General features: G+C 43.3%; 1 protein-coding gene across 2 annotated transcripts in view; it reads left to right on the top strand.

The window, feature by feature from the left end:
• DROSHA (drosha ribonuclease III) overlaps positions 1 to 24,053 on the top strand; it is a 692,102-nt gene that overhangs the window by 335,341 nt on the left and 332,708 nt on the right. For both annotated transcript variants that reach the window (XM_086965123.1, XM_086965122.1), the window contains exons 8-9: positions 15,796 to 15,882; positions 15,970 to 16,056. In XM_086965123.1, the coding sequence (XP_086821249.1) occupies positions 15,796 to 15,882; positions 15,970 to 16,056 (174 nt within the window). The remainder of the gene's footprint in view (positions 1 to 15,795; positions 15,883 to 15,969; positions 16,057 to 24,053) is intronic.

The following is a 24,053-nucleotide window of genomic DNA, read 5'->3' as shown; positions in this document are numbered from 1 at the left end:
CCAAAAGACATTGCACACTCACAAAACTGCTTATTTCTCTTCTAAAATACTTAATGCGACTAACAAGTCGAAAGAAATTTTCAGGATTGTGACTGAGTTGTGCAATGATGAGAGAACTTCTCCCCCGGTTGTCCCCTCACAACTGCTCTGCAACTCATTGAACGACTATTTTAATGATAAAATAGTGTTGATCAAGGATACTCTATCCAAGCTGCCAGTCTGTGTCCCGATAGATGACACCTTTTTTAACCCTCTTACTTTGCATTCTTTTCCTTTAATCACTGATCAAATCTTTCAAGATTTGCTCACGAGAGTTAAATCAGGATCTCCTCAGGATGCCTGCCCTCCCCAAGTAATGAGAGAAATAGGTCGGGCACTCCCAAGTAGCCTGATTCCACTGCTTAATAACTCCCTTAAGTCAGGGAATGTTCCTAATAGCTTTAAACAGGCCTTACTGATCCCTTTAAAAAAGAAACCTGGTATTGATTCTTCAGACCTCTCTAATTACAGGCCAATATCGTTACTGCCCTATCTATCTAAAATATTGGAGGCGCACGTAACCAACTGCCTATCTAGTTTTGTGGAAGCCTCTGGCTATTTACAACCTAACCAGGCAGGGTTTCGGCCTGGTCACTCGACTGAGGCAGTGATACTGGCTGTTCAGAACACCTTAAGGTCTAACGCAGACAGGGACCTGCACCAGGCACTGGTGTTATTGGATCTGTCTGCTGCGTTCGACACGGTTGACTATAACATCTTGGTCAACCGTGTCGAACAGGCCGGCCTTCGGGACCTGGCCTTGGCCTGGCTCAAGTCCTTTATTTCAGGACGTACCCAATCGGTTCGACTGGGTTCTTTTACAGCCTCAAAAAAAATTTCCTTTTGTGGGGTTCCTCAAGGATCCTCCTTGTCTCCCTTATTATTTAATTTGTATATGCGGCCTTTGTTGTTCTCTTTACGAGAGTTTAAGGTTGATGTATTTAATTATGCAGACGACCTGCAGTTGGTCTTTGTACTAAACTCTCACAATGCTGCTGAGGAATTCCGAGCAACTATGTCTCTTATCCAGAGGTGGATGTCCCTAAACCACCTCAAGTTAAACCCGGGAAAAACAGAGCTTATCTTACCTGGGAAGAGTGAGATCAGTTGGAATCCTAGCTTTTGGCCGTCGGATATGGGCTCTCCCCCAAAAAAATCCCGCACGGTAAAAAGTTTGGGAGTGACTCTTAGCGAGGATCTCACCTTGGCAAGTCAAATCGGAACTGTGGTTTCCTCGGGGTTCTTTCAGTTGAGGAAGATTAAAAAAATCGCACATCTCCTCACAGGTCTGGCCTTAATTCAAACAGTTAGTGCCCTAGTCCTGTCTCATATTGATTTCTCAAATGGCCTCTACCTGGGGGCGCCTATTGGCCAACTTAAAAGACTGCAATACTTGCAAAATCAAGCTGCAAGACTTATTTGCAAAGTCCCTAAGTGGGAATCAATTAGACACGGACTAGAGACTTTGCACTGGCTGCCTGTGGAGCAGAGAGCCACATTTAAGGTGGGCTGTATTGTGTTCAAGGCTCTGGAAGGTAAGGGTCCTATGTTCCTTAGACTGTTACTGCGCAAATACAAACCCTTGCGCAGTTTGAGATCCATCCACAAAGACCTTCTTGAGGTCCCTCGTTTCAAAAAGAAACGTCAGGGAGGTAGCAGTTTTCAATTTTTAGCCGCCTCATTGTGGAATTCCCTCCCTCTGACTCTGCGACATAGTAAGGACCTTCTTGTTTTTAGGAAGTCATTTAAAACTTTTCTTTTCTCCCAGGCTTATGGTAAACAGTGATTGTATTTCTTTTATGTACTGTTATGTTGATTCTCTCACCAGCGCCAAGAAGCCCCCGGGCGTATGTGCGCTTAATAAATAATAAATAACATAACATAACATAACATCTCCTGGTATATTTAGTTTTCCATAACCTCTCCCTGGCTACATAACACGTCTCTGCTAAACTGGTCATTGTTTTTGTGAATAAGAAGTTACTATGACTTTTGAAGGCTAAAAATGTTTTTCCCACAAAACCTAGGCTTCTTTTGGTGCACCCCTTAAAGGTAGATTTTTAAAATGTAATCTGACTTCATTTAAATTTGATTCTTTAGAAATGTGCAGTATTTGTAATTTTAAAAAGCTTGCCTCTGAAAACACCATAAGATGGGCACCCCTCAATCATTGTGACACATCTGAAAATTGAACCAAATAGAGCATGCTCATGGTGCAGCCGGCAAAGCGAACTGTTTAAATATTGGCATGACCATGTGAACCAGCCCTTTTTACAACTTAAACAAAAATCGCTTTTGGCAGGATGCTAAGTCTATATTTTGTTTAATTTATCAAAATCACTTTTTTTGGCCAAGAACAGCTGAATTCAGTGCTTAAAGTTAGACACGCAAACATGTGTGCTTAGTGTCTTACATGCTGCAGCCATTTGAATTTGTTTTTTTTAATCTTTGATGTTGATAGGGTTAATGTGTAATGTCATCACATTTCCCCATACCAGTTTCTCAGAAGCCCAGTCTTCATTGTGAATTAAATGTCATGAGACCTAAAAAAAAATCCCTACACCGATTCTTATGTTAGTCCTCTCCCCATCTACCAAGGCCTGCCTGCCTTCCCCCAGCTGTTTGTTTTCCTAAGCTCACTTATCGAATGAGTACATGACATTTTTTTAAATACTTGGTCTGTTCCTGTACTCTTAACTTGTAAATTAACAAATGTGAAGTTAGTCTAAAATGATTTCACTTGCAGGATCCTTGCAAGAACCATCCATTTGCAACAATACAATTTCATATTTTACCCTGGCGTGCTTATCCCTCCAGTCAGTCGCTGACAAGCGTGCAAATGAAGGATATGGAGATCTATGATGCAGAAAAAAATCAAAGTGCACTGTGTGAATACCATAGTTTTGGTTGTTTATAAAGGTACCCAGGTGTTTTGCCATTGTTTTCTTAAGCAGGTACTTTATCCTTACCATTAGTTGAAAGTTCCAAGATCACACTTTGATTATCTGTGCGTGTGATTTCCATGTGGAAGTAGTAAAAAGGCCTACGTTCTTTCTAATTTAGTTCAATGTGCTCCAATTTCATTATTTATCTTACTGCGACTGAATAGTAGGTTAATGCATTGATTATTAAACATGGCTGTTCAAACAACAATTAGCATCAAGTTCACTAACATATTTGAGTAAACTAGAGAAAATTTGATAACATAAATCAATTTCCATACATAATAGATTTCACGTTTAGAAGACCTAAGCCCTAATGCAACATAGGTGTTGGTTTGCCTTTCCTCTGACTCATGCGGTCGGCCCTACAAAAAGCTGCGAGCTAAACTGCATGATTGTCTCCATCTTACAACTTCTTTGACTACTGCAGAGGCTTTCGGCAAGTTCACTCCGTAGCAAGTCTTGGTTTTCCATTCTGTGATTGTAATGTTTGTGACCCCACCATCACGAATCTCCTCAAGCCATTAGGTGAAAAAAAGGGGTGCTTCTGGTCTGATATGTTGCAGACTGTGCTTTTAACTTTATCAGCTTTAGTACTTGCCTTATTTGTCATCGCATCTTTTCAGGATCTGTTTGTGACATCTTTAAGATGAGCTTCCTGAGTTAAGCATTTCAAGGGTCAGTTTATGACCTTATCAACGTGTTGGTTGAAGTTTCTTCCCTAGTGATACTTATCCAGCCCCGGCTTCAGCAAATAGGATAAAGCCTGGAGTGAGACCATATTCTTCACAAAAGGCTCCCATGATAGTAGAATACAAACTATCCTACTAAGCTCTTAGTCTGTCCATTTACATGGAAACGCTTCATTTTCATCCTTTTAACTAGTCGAAATGTAGTCATTTATGACAAGGTAACATAGGATTGGTCTGCCTCGGATGCAATACCAGAGATTGAAATTGCGTCATAAAATCTCCCTTGTTTGATGCATCCTCACCTGTATTCTTGTTCAGATGGGAATGTTCCCTGCATGGCGATCTAGTGTATTTTTACTATAACAAATGTATAAGGCGCACAGCTACCCGGAGGTTTCCTGGCGCCCAGGACAAATTGCTGACAGAGCAAACCGCTTTTACCTGGTTGAATAGCCAGGTCTTAAGGCCTTTGCGGACGTTTTTGTGGCTAACTTCATGGCGGAGTAGAGAAGGTAGTGAGTTCAACAACATTGGGGCCAGATACGAGGATCAATGTCCGCCAATACGCGAAAGTTTGAATCTAGGAACTATGAAGTTAGCTTGGGATGAGGAGCGAAGTAGACTGGTCGTAAGATATGTCTAGGAAACAGAGGTAATGGGGTGCTGTACCTAGTTTAATCTAATGTTTGCTCCTAGATAAAGGATGTTGCCATAATCAAGCCTCGACATGATTAAGGCTTGGATGACCGTTCTTTGAGTAGATTCAGGCTGCATCCATAATATCTTACGAAGCCATTTGAGAATAGTGAAGCAAATTGAGGTGGTCTTAGCTACTTGCTGTTTCATAGTCCACTAATCAACAATCACTATGTCCACATTACATGCAATTTGTACCGGTTTAGGAAGTTCATCCATTTCAGACGGCCAGTGGTGCGGGTCCTAGAGATCTTTATCCTTCCCCGTGACCAAGACCTCCGTCTTTCCTCTATTTAGCTTTAACCAGTTAGTATGCATCCAGCTGGTGATTTTATTCAGCCCTACCTGTAGGGGTGAAACACTGGAGTTGTCATTCGCGTATAGTGAAAAGAGAAGCTGGGTGTCCTCCGCATAAGAGAATATAACCAACCCAGCCTCGTCCGCGATGGTAGCTTAAGGGCTGACGTAAAGATTGAATAACATAGGACTAAGTATTGAGCCCTGTGGCACTCCATAAGGAGATTCATAGGTCTTGGAGCAAGCCGAAGGAGAGAAGTCCTGTCAGTGAGGACATTTTTAATCCAATCCAGAGTTGAGCCAACAATTCCCATGAACTTGAGTGACTTTAGAAGGGTAGAATGAGACACAGTGTCAAAGGCATTACTCAGGTGTAATAGAATGAGTTCCACCGTTTCCCCTTTGTCCAGATGCCAGCGTTTTGTTTCAGTAACTCCTAAGAGAGTAGACTCTGTGGAGTAACCGGCTCGAAAACCTGATTTTGACCCGTGTAAGATTTTATTGGATTCCACAAACCGTGTAAGCTGTTGGTTCACGTATTTTTCCAGGATCTTAAAAAATACAGGGAGAAGGGAAATCGGGCGGAAGTTGGAAGGCTCAGCTGGATCCGCATTTGGTTTCTTCAAAAGGGGAAGAACCATTGTGTGTTTCCATTCTGCTGGTAAGATGGCTTCCCTCAATGAGGCATTAAGTAGATCCATGACAATCTTTAATGAGGAGGAATTTAGTTTTTGAAGAACATTGACTGGAAGTGGGTCATTAGGGGAGCCTGATTTGAGACTATTTAGAATGGCGTTAAAAGATAAAGGGTCGAAGGGTTGCCAGTTTATTTTCATGGTAGAAGCCGAATCAGAGGGGTTGTTACAGTCAAAAGTGACGGATGGATTCATTAAATGCTGTTCCTTATTAATAGTTTCCGACTCAAGTTCTGCATAGATCTTTTCTACTTTTTCGATGAAGAACTTCGCCACAGTGTATACCCATATCTCGAGTGCCTGACTGCATGCATTTCAGGTATCCTGACTTTTAATTTGTCCATGGCATCATCCTGACCTAGTGTGTGCATAGAGGCCTAGGCCTTCCTGACAAACGTGAGGTCCTGGACTTGTCCTGTGACCTGGAGTGGAACACCAATTATGCTCTCACAGTGGACAGATGGCAACTGTTCTTGTACTGGATTAAGCCCATAAAGTGGTGCCGTTAGTGTAAAGTGGCTTGTGAATCCCTGGATTACCCAGATCATATCTGTCAATGAGAATGAAGCCTGCTAACTCATCCGGTGTAAAACTAAGAACCTTGAGCTGACATCCTGTGTGTATGCATGTTCAGTATTTGCGTGATACATGTGTGGTAATAGGACACTGTGTGTGAATGAGTGCTGAGGGTAGTGAGATCCATTGTGGATGCTCCTCCTGGTTTCTCTTGAAACTTGGACAGAGGATGAGCACTGCATCCCCAGACAGTGGAAGTGTATTTCTGCCATTCCTATGGCTGGATGGTGTAGATTCATATACCTCCCTTGTTCAGGTGAACAAGGGAGGTGAGCTCCTGAAACGCGTAGAGTTTATTGCCAGAAACCTGCATTAAAGCGTTTCCTCAGCAAGAAGTTGTTCGTGTGTTTTTGAAAGAGGAGAGTCAAAAGTCGACTTTATATATATATATATATATATATATATATATATATATATATATATATATATATATATATATAAATAATTGTTTTTTTTAATTCAGGGCTGCCTTTAAAAATTCTATTACATTTTTGTTAGCAAAGAGCAGTTAAGTAGTTCTTCCTGAGTATGCTGCCATTTGGTTGATGGTAGTAGTTTGGGGTGGGTCACACTTTCTGTTGGGCATGGTGAAGAAGCTTATCGATAAGGCTTGCCTCTTTGTTTGTCCTTGATTACTGTTCATGAAGGCTGATTACATTCCGCTTCAGAATCCCATTCTGTTGATGCTCCAATTTAGATACAGCCCCAGTGCTACCAGCTTTGGGAAGCATCGCCTTACACAAAGTTCATGTCCAAGTTCTTTTTGACCTAGGAAGAGCGTTCTCAGGGCAATAGAAGGACTTCTGTGCAACCTGACAGGTATCTGCCTGACTACTAGTCTGCCAGAGGTGAGGAGACATAATCTCCAGTGTACACTTTCTACTGGAAAATCTGAGGATCTGCCTAGATGCCTGCCTGTTGAAAGATGGAAGGAGCCTGTCTGGTCCGGCAGGAGGACAGATTGTATAAGGGGAAGAGGGTCAACATGTTAAAGCCAGAAAGTACTCCTGTTCTCTCTTCACAGAACCTGTTACTGCACCACACTGGAGTTACTGCAAGGAGTCTAGGTTTTCCGTACCTACTACAATGTCAGGTATAAGAAAAAGACTGAACTGGTTGCACATTTGAACTGCGAGAAAGAATATCTTCACCTGTCACATTATTTCCCCTGTACCACTTCACTGGGGCTCTATCCAGATATGGTTGCCTCGGTGGGGCAGAGCACAGAGTGAATGGGGGTGGTGTGGTTCCACAGAGGAATCATGACGAGGGGCCTGAACATGTGTGCTTCATTTAAATTGTGTAGTTTTTAGAACTGATGTGGGACTGAAAGTACTTTATTTTCAAAAGACAAGCACTGGTGTCTGTTGATTGATTTTTGAGTTCTGAACTCGTGCCCCCCTTGGTACACCCCTTGGCAGTCTGTAACTGCTTGTTCTGCTACTTTGAGAGGCAAGTGAGTTAAGGGGGCGAACGTGGCTCAATTTTCACAGCCATAGTAGAACAGACACTATGACAGCAGTGGCAGATTTGCTCAGTAGCCCATGAAAGGGGTCTGACGTTCTGCTTCAGTTGAGTGAGTAATTGATAGTTGTGAGGAAATGGGGTGCATTAATGGTGTGGCTGTGCAACCTCACCAGGTAATACACTTTCCAACCCCTTTAGGACCAGTGGGTCTGTTTGTTAAGCCTCTTTGCTCAACCCTCGGTGTGTTTGAGCAGGTAGGCTTACACACCGGAACAAGCGTAAAACATTTGAAAATCACCAAAATATTTGATGAAGAAATACACCATAAACTGCAGAAATCCGACACCAGTTTATAAAAAGAGACTATATTTAATGTAATTTTTCACCCAAAATGAAAGAGCCACTGGAGATGCAGCATTTACAAGTTGCAGTAAATATGCATTTTTTACTCATCTGTGAACAAGCATTGGCACACTCAATGAATTTAACACTTCCAAACTTTTTCAAGAAAAACATTTAGGCCATCATCAATGCGGGTACTTTCAGTTACTTTAGGTGACCAACTCCGGAAGGGGGCCAGTCAGGGGAACCAGCCATGTCATTAGAAACCATTACCTCGGAGGATGAATCCGTTTTTACTGAGTTCTAGGTACTTTTTTTTAGCTTTGCCATAGATTCCTATAAAAGTGGTCCTGATGCAAGGGATACAGGATGCTGACGATATTCAAGGATGCTGTGGATGCAATGCGGTTGACAAGGTTCTTCCTGCAGCTTCTACTCGGTCCAGGGCTTGGTGAGGCGATCCTGGCCAATGAGGTCGACATCCTCGAAAGTCCTCTCCATCCTGGCAGAAGTCCAGTCACCACTGGGCTACCAGTCGCCAGGTATTGTGGTCACAAGGGGATCCTTCCTGGGATGGTAACTTGCCTTTTGGGTGACCAAACTGCACTCTGACGACTCTCCTGGGGTCAGCAGACTTGGGGGCAACTTTGAGCATCAGGTCCTTGCCCATGGTTCTGCACAGCAACGAGGAACGGCGGTTAGAAGATTGAGCTACCAGCATGCCATAGCAGGCTTCTTCAACTGACTCTTGGAATCTCTTGCTTCAGCTGGGCTCCCAAATTGACTTCTCCATAAGCAGAACACAGCAGACCCAGTCCCTTCTCTTTTACCAACCACCAGGTTCAGGTGCGATCCAAGTTGGTGCAGCCTCTATTTGCTGGGTCCCTGGTGCAGCAGGGCAGACCTCCTTCATTCTTCTTCTCCAGTTCTCTCACAATCTGAGTTCTGGTTACCATGCATGCCCTTTTTATGCCTAGAAAATGGACTCTGGTGTATGTGATCAGTAGCCAATGGGCTACTAATGCCCATCCCTCCTGATGACCACGTCCTTTGAAGTGTCATCTGGCTATCCCAGAATTCTCCATTCTGCCCACTCTCAAAGTGCAGACCGCCTCTGTCAGCATGTTGAGCTTTTTAGCCCAACCCAGAGGTTTGCTTACCATGGAAGCTACATGCCCCTCAAAAACTGATTTGGCAGCTGGATTCCATTCTCCTTCCTGAGTGTAAACCTTTCTATTTTTTTTTAAACTTTCTTTCGAATTTTCTGTTTAATTAATAAACAAAACTTAAAGATGGGAAAGGAAATCATCAATACAAAGAAAAATATGATCATTAATAGGCATGAAGGTATAGCAATGGATATTGCAGAAGATTACGCAATAGAGAACAGACCTTCACATCAGCAGTGGCAGTCTAGTAAGTATATAAGGCAAAACCTTCTAGAATTCCGATCTTAAACAGACGGCAGGAAAACATTTCTTGTGGGCCAGAACCAGACCTTGCATGAGACCGTGCCAGGGCTCCCTCTTCTGTATCGAGATCCAATTTGTAATATTTCAACCATGGGTACCAGATTTTCTGAAATTTACGTGGGCACCCCCTCGCCTTATAAACCACTTTCTTCGCCGCCATATAGAAAGCCATATTGGATTTCCATTCCGTAAGTGAAAGATGATGTGGTGCACCCCAGTACTTGGCTATATCCCTCCTAGCCACCACCAACACAAGATTAGCTAGTAGGAGCCCATAGCGTGGCAGGTGTGGGAATGGGAATAACTAAGAGTAAGAATTTCATGTCCATCCCCATGTTTGCCCAGAGTATCTTGCTTACTTCTCCCACTATTCTGTGCCAGTAAGGCTGGTAGTGACCACAGTCCCAGAGAGTGTGGATGTACGTGCCATGTTCCGTACGACATCTGAGGCATACAGGGTCTTCCACCCTCCCCAGCCTATGTAATCGTTCGCTATCGTAGTAGACCCTATGAAGGATCTTATATTGAATAAAGCGCAGTCTCAATCTAACCGCCGCCTCGCGTGGACGCATGAGGGCCACTTTCCAATCTATATCTTCAAGTGGCCCTGTGGTGAGTTCCCACTCTGTGTGGAGTGGGTCAAGATTGCCTGGCATATTGTTAATTTGCGTGTCAGAGATATCACCTGAGTCGGGATCTCCTCCTGAAGGAGTCTGCCTTCAAGGGTAAACCTTTCTATTTAAACAATAGAGTAGGTACTCTCCCAAGTGTTCCCCATTTGCATTTTAAAGGTGACTTCTCCTTTGAAGCTCGTCTTTTGGGCCAACACCTGGATGGCTTCCTGCCAGGAAGAGGAAACACCTCTCTCCTACACAGGCTTTTATTGCCTCCTTTTCTGCGATGCGTTCGCACATATGTCCAGGAGGGCAGAAAGCTGTCTCAGAAACATACTGTTTGCAACCGTGGACAGCCATGGGGAGTTTAGGGCAACAAAGTGGCAACTTTGTGAAAGTAGCACTCTGCAACAAGTTACATTAATTGTGTCTTGTGTTTCAAGTTGGGCTTAATGTAACAAGCTGTTTGATACCTTACTATACCAACTTTAGTACTCACAGGCAAAGGTTAACAGGGTTGCTGTGGCAGGACGCAGCTCTGCACTCGCCAATAGCCTTTTTCACAGTAAAAACGACAGTTGCATTTTTTTCCAGTTGGAACATTATTATTATTATTATTAATTGATTTATAGAGCGCTCAGCTACCCAACAGGGTTTCCTGGCGCATGTAAAACACATGTTCACTTCTTAATATACAGCACCCTACCTTAGGTTGCATTAGACCTAACTTATGGGTAACTTACATATATTAAACAAGCATTGAAAATGCAATAGGTCTCGCCTTTGATTAAGTTAAAGCCATTTGCTTTGCTAATGGTATTGTATAGCAAAGCAAATGGCTTTACCTTAATGAAAGGCGAGACCTATTGCATTTTTAATGCCAATGTTTCGGGAAGTGGGACCTCGCATCTAAAGGCTGCGGTCCCACAGGGGGAATTACGATGTGACTGCCACCACGGCGGTCACACCCCCTATATTTTACATTGAGTGCCTGGGCCGGCTGCAATCCTCTAGACCGCCGCTGGCTTTGGTTTTCCAGTTACAAGTTTCAGACAAATTAACCAGTCTGGATGGACGGTCAGGAAGAGGCTGCCAGATGCAGTGCTTGAGTGGAGACCTATAATAGCGCAGTATGTGCTCCATACACTTCCTTACACCGCGATAAAGCTGTTAACCCTTCACGACATCTTTAACTCTATTGAAATAAATTACAGTGTTATATTCCAGGCGTCAAATGAGCTGTTCCTCAGTCCTAAATAAACATCCATCGCAGGAGGGAAAAAGAGCCCAGTTATTTTGAATAGAAACGGCGAGTAAAGTACATCATGTCCGTGTAAATACTGCACACATACTAATGTATATTCATGTTCGCTCATCTAAAGCGGTTTGAACAACCTCAGACCGTCACCTCGAAGGTTAGTCCATGAAAGAAGGAAGCCAGATCATTTAAATGTCATAACACTCAATCTGTCCCTCTCCAACCTTCAAAAACTGCATCGAATCCTTCCCCAGCTCCCTGACCTTCCTCGCTACAGTCATTAAATGTGAAATTGGAGAGATTGAACAACCAACCAAGCGCCTAGAAGATTGGACTTGCACCAAAAACAATAGACTGAGACTTAAACCTGGATCAATGAACCCAAGCCCTTATGAAAACAATGGCACATTCCTGGATGAATCATCACTTACACCGACAACAACCACACATACGACCGACAATCACACCAAAACTGGTTGGTGGATCGTTTTCCTTCAGAGAGAAAAAACACAGGCTAACCCAATGTGGAAAAAATTCAAAGGACAGCGCTAACACGCCACCCTGCGAAAAACACTTGAGCAAGGGGGCAGCTCTGAGATAGTAAGGAGAAAAGCAAGACCGAGAAGGATCCCAGTAAACAGAAAAAAGACTAAGCACACACCATGCATCAGCAGCACATCACTGGCTAAAAATCTGCCAACACCATTATAGCCATATACACACAAGACACACTATTTGTAGACAAGCCTAAACTCCCCTCCCAACAATGAACAAATTCTAGTCTGGGAATACTGAGCAGAGGACTGCAGTTCTATGAGAAAATATACCCCTGGAACAGCACAACTCCGGGCCATAAACATGCAAAGCAAAAAACAGAGCTGTTAAAGCATGGAGATCAGCGAATAGCATATTCTATGATATCTTTATCATTAGAACCCGACTCCATAAGAAAAAGCAAAGATGAGGCCAACAGTAGGAGTCGTGGCACATACAGGATATCAGTAGGTTGTAGGTAGTCTTAAACCACACCATCAAAGTCTCTATTCAACAAGACACCCTAGATTAACGGCTCATCTGATGCTCAGAGTTGCAGGGTGTCCTTCCAAGCCGGGCCCAGATTATCTGTCCCTGGTAGGTGGTGGGTGGTATTTCTGCGCTTCGCAGTGCGGGATGGGTCTGGTTTCATCACCTGCTGTTTGCTAGAAACACTCTGCCCTCACATGCCTGCCCCATAGTGGTGTTATGATCTCCATTAGTGAGTAAGTGAAGACATTGGAAATCAATGGGCAGAACCTAGCGTGGAATACTTGAGCTTCGGCAGGTCAAGAGGGTTAAAACACTGCAATGCGTCTGCATGCCAGTGACGCACAAGCGCAGAACCTGAACAACAAGCAATGCTTGTGGGCGCGTGCCGTGGCGGATTCCTCAGCATTGCCGCCAGGCCCTTCAGCCTGTGTGGGAAAGCGAAAGAACGCCGCCATGTATGCGTAGGGACAAAAAAATGCGTGCTCGTGTGAAAAAATATGGCGTTGGGCTGTTTACTTGCACGTGCTTTTTTTTGTCTCTGCGCGAGCATGTTTAGCTTTGCGGATGGCGAGAGCAGCCATCTTTGTCCATTTGGACGCGCGTGAATTCCGCTTTGGCTGAATCGATCCAAAAGTTCCTCTCTGGCGAGACCGCGCAAGCGCTGCTTTATCCAGGCAAGACCTAAAAAGGGAGGACTTGGCTTTGCCATTACTTTAAATGGCAAAGTCGAGTTGGCAGTTTAAAACCACACCTCCAGTCTGCAGTGAAAGACTGGGAGCCATGTTTTAACTTCGTCACACCCAGGGTAGCAGAACATTTGCTGTAGCCCCTGGGATGACCCACTAACTTAAAGCCCCTAGGTGCCATAGACGAGGGGCTAATAAGTAAGTTAGCTGACACCAATCAAACATACACATTTTAAGGTCAAGACACACACACTGAGGTCTGGTTAGCAGGCCCCAAAGACTCTCAGACTCAAAACCAGCAGCATCAGTCCAAAACTTTGGGGGTACCCATACAAATAGAGGCATTTCTTTGCAATTGTAAATTAATACATTAATCAGGTAGCCCAAGATACTGGATTGCACTTACTGGAAAACCCTTCTGAAGAATCTCAGTAAACCAGCTATTGTATTAAAAAAATTGTTTTTAATGAATAGATTGGTAGAAGCCATCTGCTGGTGACGCAGGATTTGTGAGGAGAACTCATAATATGCAATGGTTTGTGAAAACTTAAGTCTTCCAAGTGAGCAGCCTTCTATTTAAATATATACAACTTTTTGAATTATCATAAATACTCTATCCACAAATATTAAAAATCTATTTTAAGATGCATCTCTTCCTAAATTCTATACTGCCTCATTTTGTCGGTGGCTGTCATCATTTAGCCACTTGGTTGGTGTACATGCAAGTAACACATCCTCAGACTAATACAAGGAATGTATAGGTGCTAATATCAGTATATTCCAAGATGAAACTGAGTGTTTCTTCGTGTATGGTAAGGTTTCCTTTGCGGTCAGTAAAAGCATATCTCTCATTCTGCTCTTGGAGCCCACCTCTAGAACTCACCAACAGAAACCAATTCATATTTTTGGAATGATGCACTTGTTTTGCTTCAAATCCTTAAGTCACGCATTAGGAATATCCTGTGTAAATCTCAGTGATATCACAAAGGCAATGGTGAGTTAACTTTGAACCGTTCAAGGTCTCGCCTGATGTTTGAACCTAATGAATTTGAACCGTAAATGACATGTGTGTTCCTGGTATTACTTTTAAATAAATGTTTCTGTGATTTTTTTTTTTTTTTAAAGACCTTTATTGTACACTTCTGGAGCAACACAGCTTTTGGCCTACAACCCCTGGGGCTGGCTGCATCATTTACAATTGCTTCTCAACGTTATATTGTTAACACAGCCCTTTAGCCGAAATCCCTGGGGTCCGGCGGCGTTGCAAGGAATAGTGTACATAATTTACTCAATGTGTATATCAGACCATCGAAAAGGCCTATATGTTTCTCATTGCAGTCTGTCTTTTTTGCGTTGTATAATTATATAAAACTCTTAACAAACAAACTCGTCGACATTCAGCACGACACTAGTTCCAACAGGTGTATGAGTAAATCCACGCTTGGGATCAGAGTTGACCCGTAGTGCATCAAGTATGATGTCTCACCATGTACTTTAACTTGGTCTAAAGATATTCATTATTATTCCCATTCCCCTCCACCTCCTCATCGGAGCCGGTATCATCGTCTTCCGGTAGTGGATCACACAAGTCACCCCTGTATGAATTCCATGAGGACCAAACCTTGTTCCATTTACGTGGGCATGCCCTATTTACATACACTGTCCGTTCCGTAAGCATTAATAGGTCCATGTTTCTGCTCCACTGTGCCACCGTGGGCAGCTCTGGGGATCCCCATTTTTGCGCTATGTCCCGTTTCGCCACCATCATGGCTAAAGTACCCCATATCAGTCCGTACCTGGATAGATCATTCGGCTCCCAGATGTTTAACAGGCATTTTCGTGTTTCAATGACATCCCCAGTGCTTGTGACATTGTGCGCATCACTTGACGCCAGTAGGCGGGGATTAGTGGGCAATCCCAAAGGGTATGAAATAGTGTACCTTCCTCCCCACATTCCCGAAGACAGTAGGGGTGTGGAGCTCTTTGTAATTTATGTAGTGTGGTTCTTGTATAGTATATACGGTGTAGGATTTTTAATTGGACTAGCTTGAGCTTGGCCGAGATTCCTACCTCTCTTGGGGATGCCAGCGCCTCGTTCCATTCCGTCTCATCCATGTCCCCTAGTTCATCCACCCATTTTTCGCGCAGTTTCAGCGTAGGGTCTGGTTGGTTGTTCAACAATTTTTTATAGGTAAGGGAGGTGGCGCTGCGTTGCATACAATCCGTAAGCAATCTATCCTCCAGCGGGGAATATTGCGGGACCTCACTGTCCAGTGGTATCGCCTGCAGTAACACATGTCTTATCTGTACGTACCTATAGGTTTTGTTGGGCCCTAAATCATACTGTTGCTGGAGAAGGGAGAACGGGATCACTGTTCCCTTGTCCCATAGGTCTCCTACCGTAGATATGCCAATGTTGTCCCATTGTGTATGTTTCTGTGATTTTTGGTGGTGTGGTATACCGTCCACAATGTTAGCCGTTAACGTCAATAGTTCAGCATTTACATTGACTCCATCAATACAACAAAAGCAATTACATTTGACACTGAATACGTTGCGATTCTGGTTATGATGTGCATTGATCCCAGATATTAATAATGCAGACAAAGAAATTATTTGTGGTGCTTGAGAGCTTATAGGCATGACAGCGGTGCAATCTTTGGGGTATGTAGTCCTAGTTTTACAGAGAACCGATTTCTTTTTTTAATTGGCTTGCCATTCTTACCTTATCAAGTGTACAGACTAGTCACTAGAGTGAAAAACAGCATCCTGATGTGTGCCTTTTTGTCAACTGTTTTCTAAATGTTTACTGAATATGATGTAAATAAACCGATCAGGTATTTTTTGTTCAGCTGTTGTGAACAAAGTTTGATTGCATTGTCTCCATAAGTATCAGTAGAAAGCAAGCCAAGATACAAGAAAAAAACGGTCGAACCGTATAGGAGAGAATGTTCTTTTTTTCTTCTGGTTTCAATTTTCTTTTTTCTTTTAAGCCGATACCACGATGTCGACTGATGAGCAACAATGCTGGTAGACTTTATCACTACCGAATTACTGTTTCCCCACCTACAAACTTCTTAGTAAGTATCGTCTAAAGAAGCCACTTCTGTATGTTTCTGTTAATTTCAAAAGATTTTTTTTTAAATATACTGTGTTGCTTGTTTTAGACCGACAGACCGACTGTTATAGACTACGATGACCACGAATATATATTTGAAGGGTTTTCGATGTTTTCTCATGAGCCACTTGGCAACGTAAGTATGCCTTTACAATTCTAAAAACAGTATTTATCTGGTAGATTTTAAAAACCTCAATGCTTAATATGTTGATTTATTCTAGTTTCTCCATTATATTTATGAGTTTTCCTGCAATTAAAAAAAAAAGTTTCACAAAGTAGTTATTAACATTGATGCTGAGTAAAAAAAAAACCTGGGTTAATGCTAGGCTCTTGTAATTTGCCTGAAGATCATTTTTAGGTTGCTTTATAATGCAAGTGCCTGGTTTTATCTTTTGAGGACAATATCCAGGATGTCTGGCAGTGTGCACTGCTGCCTGGATATTGTTGCTGCACTTAGGTTTCATGTTGCTCGCTCTAATTGAATCTTCAATTTTTTATGTATTAATCAACATCTCTTCTGCTGCAGTGTGCACTCCGTCTTGAACAGTTGCTGTACTAGAATAGTGGACTGCATGCTTTGACCTTGTCCACGGAGTGACTGATTCCACTTGTGTAGACAAGGGTCTTTGAGTCTACTTAGAGGGTGCCCTTAGCTGTTTCTGTTCTGGATGACTCGTTCTCGCCACACAGCTGGTGTATAAATTTGAGCAATGATTATATCCAAGTGCCTCTTTTGATGTGTCTTCATAGGCTCTTCTCTCGCCTTATAGACAATTATGTAGTAGCGTAGTATTTTATGTTCTACACTTTATTCAAAACCATTTCTTCTATGACAGGTTCCTGACATCTTGATTACGATTTGTGACTAATTTCTAGTTGTAAATTTAGCACTGTTAATGTCTGGAATCATTGACTCTTTACCATGGTAATTCTTCAACAAGAGACCAGAAAAGGTCAAACACGAGTGGACTATATTCCACCATTCGGGAGTTGCACCCGGAGCTATGACTATTTATCAGTAAAAGAAGAACCTGCCACACAGCGTTTGTTGTCATACTCTACAGATACCGCAGTCCTGTGCTATCAAAAGATATCTTTATTCTATGCTCAATAAGGACCTCTGAGGTTCAAAATCCTTAGAAGAACTTTATTTGCTTCTTTTTGCAACTGTGAGTGAGAAATAGTGATATAGAGTTTATTTGTATGTTATGTTATGTTATGTTATGTTATGTTATTTATTACTTGTTAAGCGCGCATACGCCCTGGGGCTTCTTGGCGCTGGTGAGAGAAACAAACATAACAGTGCATAAAAGAAAAACAATTATTTTTTACAGTAGGCCTGGGAAAAAAGAAGAGTTTTAAATGCCTTCCTAAAAGCAAGGAGATCCTTGCTATGTCGCAGAGTCAAGGGGAGGGAATTCCACAATGAGGAGGCTAAGAATTGAAAGCTGCTGCCCCCTTGACGTTTCTTTTTGAAACGAGGGACCTCAAGTAGATCTTTGTGGATTGATCTCAAACTGCGCGAAGGTGTATATTTGCGCAGTAGTGATCTAAGGAACATGGGGCCCTTACCCTCCAGAGCCTTGAACACAATGCAACCCACCTTAAAAGTGGCTCTCTGTTCCACAGGCAGCCAGTGCAGAGTCTCTAGTCCATGTCTAATCGATTCCCACTTAGGAGTTTTATAGATAAGTCTCGCAGCTTGATTTTGCAGGTACTGCAGTCTTTTAAGTTGGCCAATAGGCGCCCCCAAATAGAGGCCATTGGAGAAATCGATATGGGACAGGACCAGAGCACTGACTGTCTGTATTAAGGCCAGGCCTGTAAGAAAATGTGCTATTTTTCTGATCTTCCTCAATTGAAAAAAGCCCGAGGAGACCACAGTTCCGACTTGGCTCACCAAGGTAAGATCCTCACTAAGAGTCACTCCCAAGCTTTTCACTGTGCGGGATTTTTTTGGAGGCGAGCCCATGTCCGATGGCCAGAAGCTAGGACTCCAGCTGATCTCACTCTTCCCAGGAAGAATGAGCTCCGTTTTTCCCGGATTTAACTTAAGATGGTTTAGGGACATCCACCTCTGGATGAAAGACATGGTGGCTCGAAATTCCTCAGCAGCATTGTGGGAGTTTAGCACAAAAACCAACTGCAGGTCGTCTGCGTAGTTATAGACATCGACCTTGAACTCTCGTAGGGAAAATAACAGTGGGCGCATGTACAAATTAAATAATAAAGGGGGCAAGGAGGATCCTTGAGGAACCCCGCAGAAGGAGGCTTTTTTTGGGGCTGTGAAGGAGCCTAGTCGAACCGATTGAGTACGTCCAGAAATAAAGGACTTGAGCCAGGCCAAGGCCGAGTCTCGAAGACCGGCTTGTTCGACACGGTTGACCAAGATGGTATAGTCAACCGTGTCGAACGCTGCAGACAGGTCCAGTAATACCAAGGCCTGGTGTAAGTCCCTGTCTGCATTAGACCTTAGAGTATTCTGGACGGCCAATATCACTGCCTCAGTGGAGTGACCAGGCCGGAAACCTGCCTGGTTAGGTTGTAAATACCCGGAGACCTCCACAAAACTCGATAGGCAGTTAGTTACATGCGCCTCCAATATTTTGGATAGGTAAGGCAGTAACGATATTGGTCGATAATTAGAGAGGTCAGAGGAGTCTATGCCAGGTTTCTTTTTCAGAGGGATCAGTAAGGCCTGTTTAAAACTATTAGGGACACTTCCTGACACGAGGGAGTTATTAAGCAATGGAATCAGGCTATTTGGGAGCGCCCGACCAATTTCTCTCATGACTTGGGGAGGGCAGGCATCCTGAGGAGATCCTGATTTAACTCTAGTGAGTAAGTCTTGAAGGGTTTGGTGAGTAATTAAAGGAAAGGAGTGCAAGGTAAAAGGGTTGAAAAAAGTGTCGTCAATCGGGGCACAAACTGGAAGTTTGGATAAAGTGTCCTTAATCAACGCTATTTTATCATTAAAATAGTCATTCAACGAATTGCAGAGCAATTGTGAGGGGACAACCGGGGGAGAGGTTCTCTCATCATTACACAACTCCGTCACAATCCTGAAAATTTCTTTCGACTTATTGGTGGCATTAAGAATTTTAGAAGAGAAATAAGCAGTTTTGTGAGTGTGCAGTGTTTTTTGGTAGGCTTTTCGGATAGAACAATAAGCGATCCTTGCTTGAGGACAGTAGTTGGAGCGCCATGTTCTCTCTTGCTGCCTCACTTCAAGTTTTAGTTTCCTCAACTCCGGTGTAAACCATTTATGCGCATCCGCGCCACGCGAGTTATCAAAGCGAGTGAGGGGAACACAAACATTAATGGCCGAATTTAGCCAGTCTTGAAGCCTACCTTCGGCTGTCTCTACATCTGAGCTCTGCTCTGGCAGAGTGGACTTTAACCGATTTAAGAAAGCAGACATGTCTAGCGAGGACCATTTCCGAGTCAAACTGGTGGCCTTCAGCTTAAATTGAAGAGCTTTCTCAACACAAAAAGAGAAACTAATAATAAAATGATCAGACCAGCTACAAGGTTTAATATCAATAAGATCAATGGCTAAATTCAATGACCAAAGTTGATCGAGACTGTGGCCCTTTTGATGGGTCTGAGTGTCTATATGTTGTGTTAAATTCAGATCACTCAGAAGGTCCCTAGTCTCAGCTGCTTGGGGGTCAGATAGAATATTATCAAACCAGAGATTTAAATCCCCGACCAAAAGCAGTTTTGAATTGTCAGTAGCTAACATGGCCAGTTGCTCCGCAAGAATAGCAGGGAACATAGCCATGGTTTGGGGCGGGCGGTATAGTAAAACCACCACAAGTGTCCCATTGACAGTATCCAATTTGGCAACAATATTCTCTACATTAGGAATATCCAGGGAGGGAAGTTGTCTAAGTTGATGTTTTTTGTTGGAAATGATGGCCACCCCACCCCCAATTTTACCTGCCGGTCGTATCACAGAGATTATATAATAATCAGCAGGTAAAGCGGCCAAGATATCCGGTAATGAGTCCGGGGTGAGCCATGTTTCAGTCAACAGGAGTAAATCCGGTTTAATATCAGATAGCAGGAGAAAAATATCTATCTGATGTTTGGTCATGGAACGTGTATTTAAATAAAGACATCTAAAATTGCAGGTGGTGACTGGCATGCTTGCCGAAACTACGTAGGTAGAGGCGGAGTCCGTAGTTAGGGTGATGGGATTGCTAATGCCTAAGCGGAATGTCCGCTTCACCGCATTAAGGGGTACAGGAGGGCACTTCATGGTGGAAGGTCTTAGCGCTAATAATTCGGCGGAAGTATACACCAGAGGACACACAGCGTCCCCAGCCCCTAGTCCCGGACGCTCGCGGACGAGCGCAGACGAGCTTGACTCTAGCGCGACTCCGGCGCGCCTCCGTCGCGCCCGCTGGCATATGTAGCTGGAAGCCAAGTGTTTTTACCTTTAATCCGCTGTAAAGAACTCTTTAGAAATATCTGCGAAGCCCACTGAAACATTGAGGTCAGAAAAATGTGCATTGGGGTGTGCTTCCATCTGCTCGCATATGAAGATTAGAATGAGTTTTGAGGACATACATTTAAGTTTTTAATTTTAACACACCATGGTTGAGAGAAGGCATAGACCATTATGTTCATATGAACTTTCCACTGTGTGCGTTTTTTATTCAGTGGCAGTACCAAATGTTTACAAACAGTGTAGTTTGTGAAAAATGTATCAAACTTTGAGAGTCAATCTGCTACATCCGAGAGAGTTTGGGAGGGTTGCAAACAACGGTGTGATGTTAGAAATACTCAGACAGGGGTTTTGGCAGGCAAGCAGGCAGTGTTCCTCAAAACCTACGAGAGTCCTTTTAATGTGCAAATATTGCGACGATTGACTGGACAGAGCTTACCTCCCAAGTTGTCAGCAAAACACTTGTTACTGTAATAGAAGTTGTGTTTTGTACAGGTGGTGCCTCAAGAGCCAGTGGGCATTTTTTGTCATCTATATATGCCTGGTCCTTCGAGCATTATCTAAATGTATTCAAGAATTCATCCAGATGCCATCGCAGGGCATTTGTCAACTGTGCCACTTTCTATTATGTGCTGCATGTGCATACATTGGTAGTTCTAGAAAAGTCGTTTTGTAGTACTGGTCCGCCAAGGAAACTCCCAAGTAGCAGCTTAGTGGCATCACTGCAACAACAGTTGAACACTAGGGTAGTGTATGGTCATTTGGCAAACAGATGAAAAGTGTGTAAATTGACAGCATGGTTACCTTGAGAACTTACATAGCTGGTCACAAAATAACCAACTCAGGCGGTCAACAAGGCTCAAGCATCCATCAAGTGGATCCCCCCCCCCAAATACAGAAAGACAGTCACCCACGCACTCATAACCAGCAGATTGGAGTACAGCAACGCCCTCCAAGCTGCAAACCATCCAGAACGCCGCACCCAGACTCTTTCTCGGAACCCAACGGCACGAGCACATGGCCCGGCACCTACGAGACCCCCATTTAGAAGAGAGTAACTTTCAAGCTACTCACTCATGCCTACAAATCCCTCCACAACATCGGACCCAAATACCTCAACGACAGTCTCCTTCCACGTACCCAAAACGAACCTCCGCTCTGCCGACCTCTCCCTGGCAGAGACCCCACGCATCTGCAGAACCAGAGCAGGCAGAAGAACCTTCTCCTACGTCGCAGCAAAGACCTGGAACGAGCTCCCAGTCAGCATCAGACGCTCCACCACTCTGCACACCTTCAGGAAGTGCCTCAAGACCTGGCTCTTAGACTGATCCGGAGTTGCACCCCTCCCTTCCCCCAGCGCCTTGTGACCCTCACGGGTGAGTAGCGCGCTTTACACCCCCTGATTGATTGATTGAGTCATAACATCATAAGATCAGGCTTGAAATTCAGACACACAAATGGAGAAAACAGATGATGTGCCAGTATGAGTCCAGGATCTGGAGCACCATACCTTCAAGAGGCTTTCAGCATTTCTCTTTTCAGTGCAGAAAGGAAGACCAACCTCTTCTAGAAACAACTCCTCAATCCCTTCCAATGGGATACCTACTTTCTTTAGCCACTGTTCCATGTCATTACAGTTTATCATCATGTCTCATTCTTCCCTTCAAGTACTCCACCTGGGCCAAAACAGCATATTTGCTCTGTTTAGCACTCTTTTGCTTGAAGTCAGCATCTTAAATTAACAAAGGCCATGCCCAGTCTAAAGATGCACGCATTGCAGAGAGATGATTTATGTAGACTGGAGAAATCTCCAATCAAACCTTCTGTTCTTGGCTTTTTTTTTTAAATGTTATATTCCATTTGGGTTTATTAACAGTTTGATATCATGCCTAAAAAGGCATTCAAAACAGTTCATATATACACGTAATACAGAAAGCACAAATTGTATTTAAATACGTACTTGGCTGGTGGAAAGCGAGTGTGCTGTGATGCAACAACCTTAGGCATTGGATTTTTTGAAAGGTGAGATAATCTAGCTCAGGTTGTTTGGAATTTGATGGGTTGACGTTTTGTGAATTACATAGTGCATTTTGAACTACTTATTCTGAAGCGGAGGGAAGATGTGTGGAAGCTTAAATGCGTGCGTGGTGTGATCGGTCTGCTGATCACTGAAACGGAATTGTTCATCAACATGTCTTGAAAGTCTTCATACCTGCATTGCCCTGTCGAGTCCATTTGCCAGGTTTCTTATAATCTTGCAGTCAGTCACGTTTTTTTCAAGCATTCTTTGCACTCATCCCTCTATCTGCTCACATCTATTGAAGCGGTGATAAATTCTCAAGTCTCATGATGTTCATTCAAGCCGGGAAGGGCCAAGTTGTCAAAGCTTACAGCCAACCTACATCACGCAGAATGATCTCAACCTATTCAAAATACAAAGGGCAAGTGTTGGCTAGAAATTGGGTAAAAGGCCTACTTGCCTAAGTCCAAATAGCATGCCGTATCCTACTTTTGAAACATACAATTTATACTAAGATATAAATGACCTTCCCAGCCACCCTTCCTAGTAGTACCTTCAAGGAGCTCTTCATTATCTGCAAGGAACTGATTCCCGCTTCATCCTTTATTCCTTAGCTGATTAGTCTTTCCTGCGCCAGTGCTAAGCCATATTTGATGTCTGGGACACTTTTGCCTAACAATGGCATCAACAAAAGGTTTGCTGTGCTCAGATCACCATCTTCCTATCTTTCAGGAACAACCACAGTTGTGTAAAAATAAAAGCTATTTGTTACCACCGTCTTTGCATTTTTCTGTCGTAGTTCGTTATTGTTTTTTTTCTTTTCAGCCTGCTTGCAGTTTGTGTTCGAAACAGATGTGATATTTATGGGGGAACCAGAAAAGCTCTACATTTCTGTAAACGAGACAACATTTCGTATTCAGTAATGGGCCATTAATTTAGATTGATCATGTTTTTCCTAAATAAACTAATTTTTGAAATCAAAAGTATTGGTAAAACAAATTTAAAAAAAAGAAACATCTGACAGGGTCCTCCTCCTTTTTTGCCCGAGTGGACAATTGGCTAACGTCATATACCTATCCCCAAACGGTATACAAACATTTCTTCATGCCAGCCTTGTTACTGGGAACAGCAAAAATATAGCGTTTGCAAAGAACACGTGGTATGTATTGCACCTTGGAGCCAGGTCTATATCTAGTATTAGAACATTGGAATGTTGGGAGCTCCATTGAAAACAATGGAGTGCTCCGGGCTTATAATGGCTGGTATAAGCCTGGAGCTCCAACATTCCAATGTTTCTTTGTTCACAGCTCTGGCTGTGAACAAAGGCTTCAGGGAACCTGAGGGGATTCCAATCCCCTCACGCTCCCAAAAAGCTTTGTTCTTTTTTGTCAGAACATTCTGCCCTCTAGTGGCAGAATGTTCGAATAGCCTTATAGCCCTTCGTAGCTGGGCTATACCGGCTATTAAAGTCCCTCTCCCTTGTTAAAGGCCCCCGGGCTGGAGAGGGCCTTTAATAGCTGGTATAGCACTCTACAGCGGGCTATAAGTCTATAGTATTACGCATGTTATTGTGTGGCAGACAACAAGCGGTAACATCAGCGTTTCAGGTAAGTAATTGTTTCTTTTAGGATAATGGAGGCAGTCCTAGACAGATATGTTG

The sequence above is a fragment of the Lissotriton vulgaris genome, chromosome 4_1 (assembly GCF_964263255.1).
Source record: "Lissotriton vulgaris chromosome 4_1, aLisVul1.2, whole genome shotgun sequence".
NCBI lineage: Eukaryota > Metazoa > Chordata > Amphibia > Caudata > Salamandridae > Lissotriton > Lissotriton vulgaris.
Note: the sequence above shows the minus strand (reverse complement) of the source record. Positions and strands in the feature narration are given on the sequence as shown.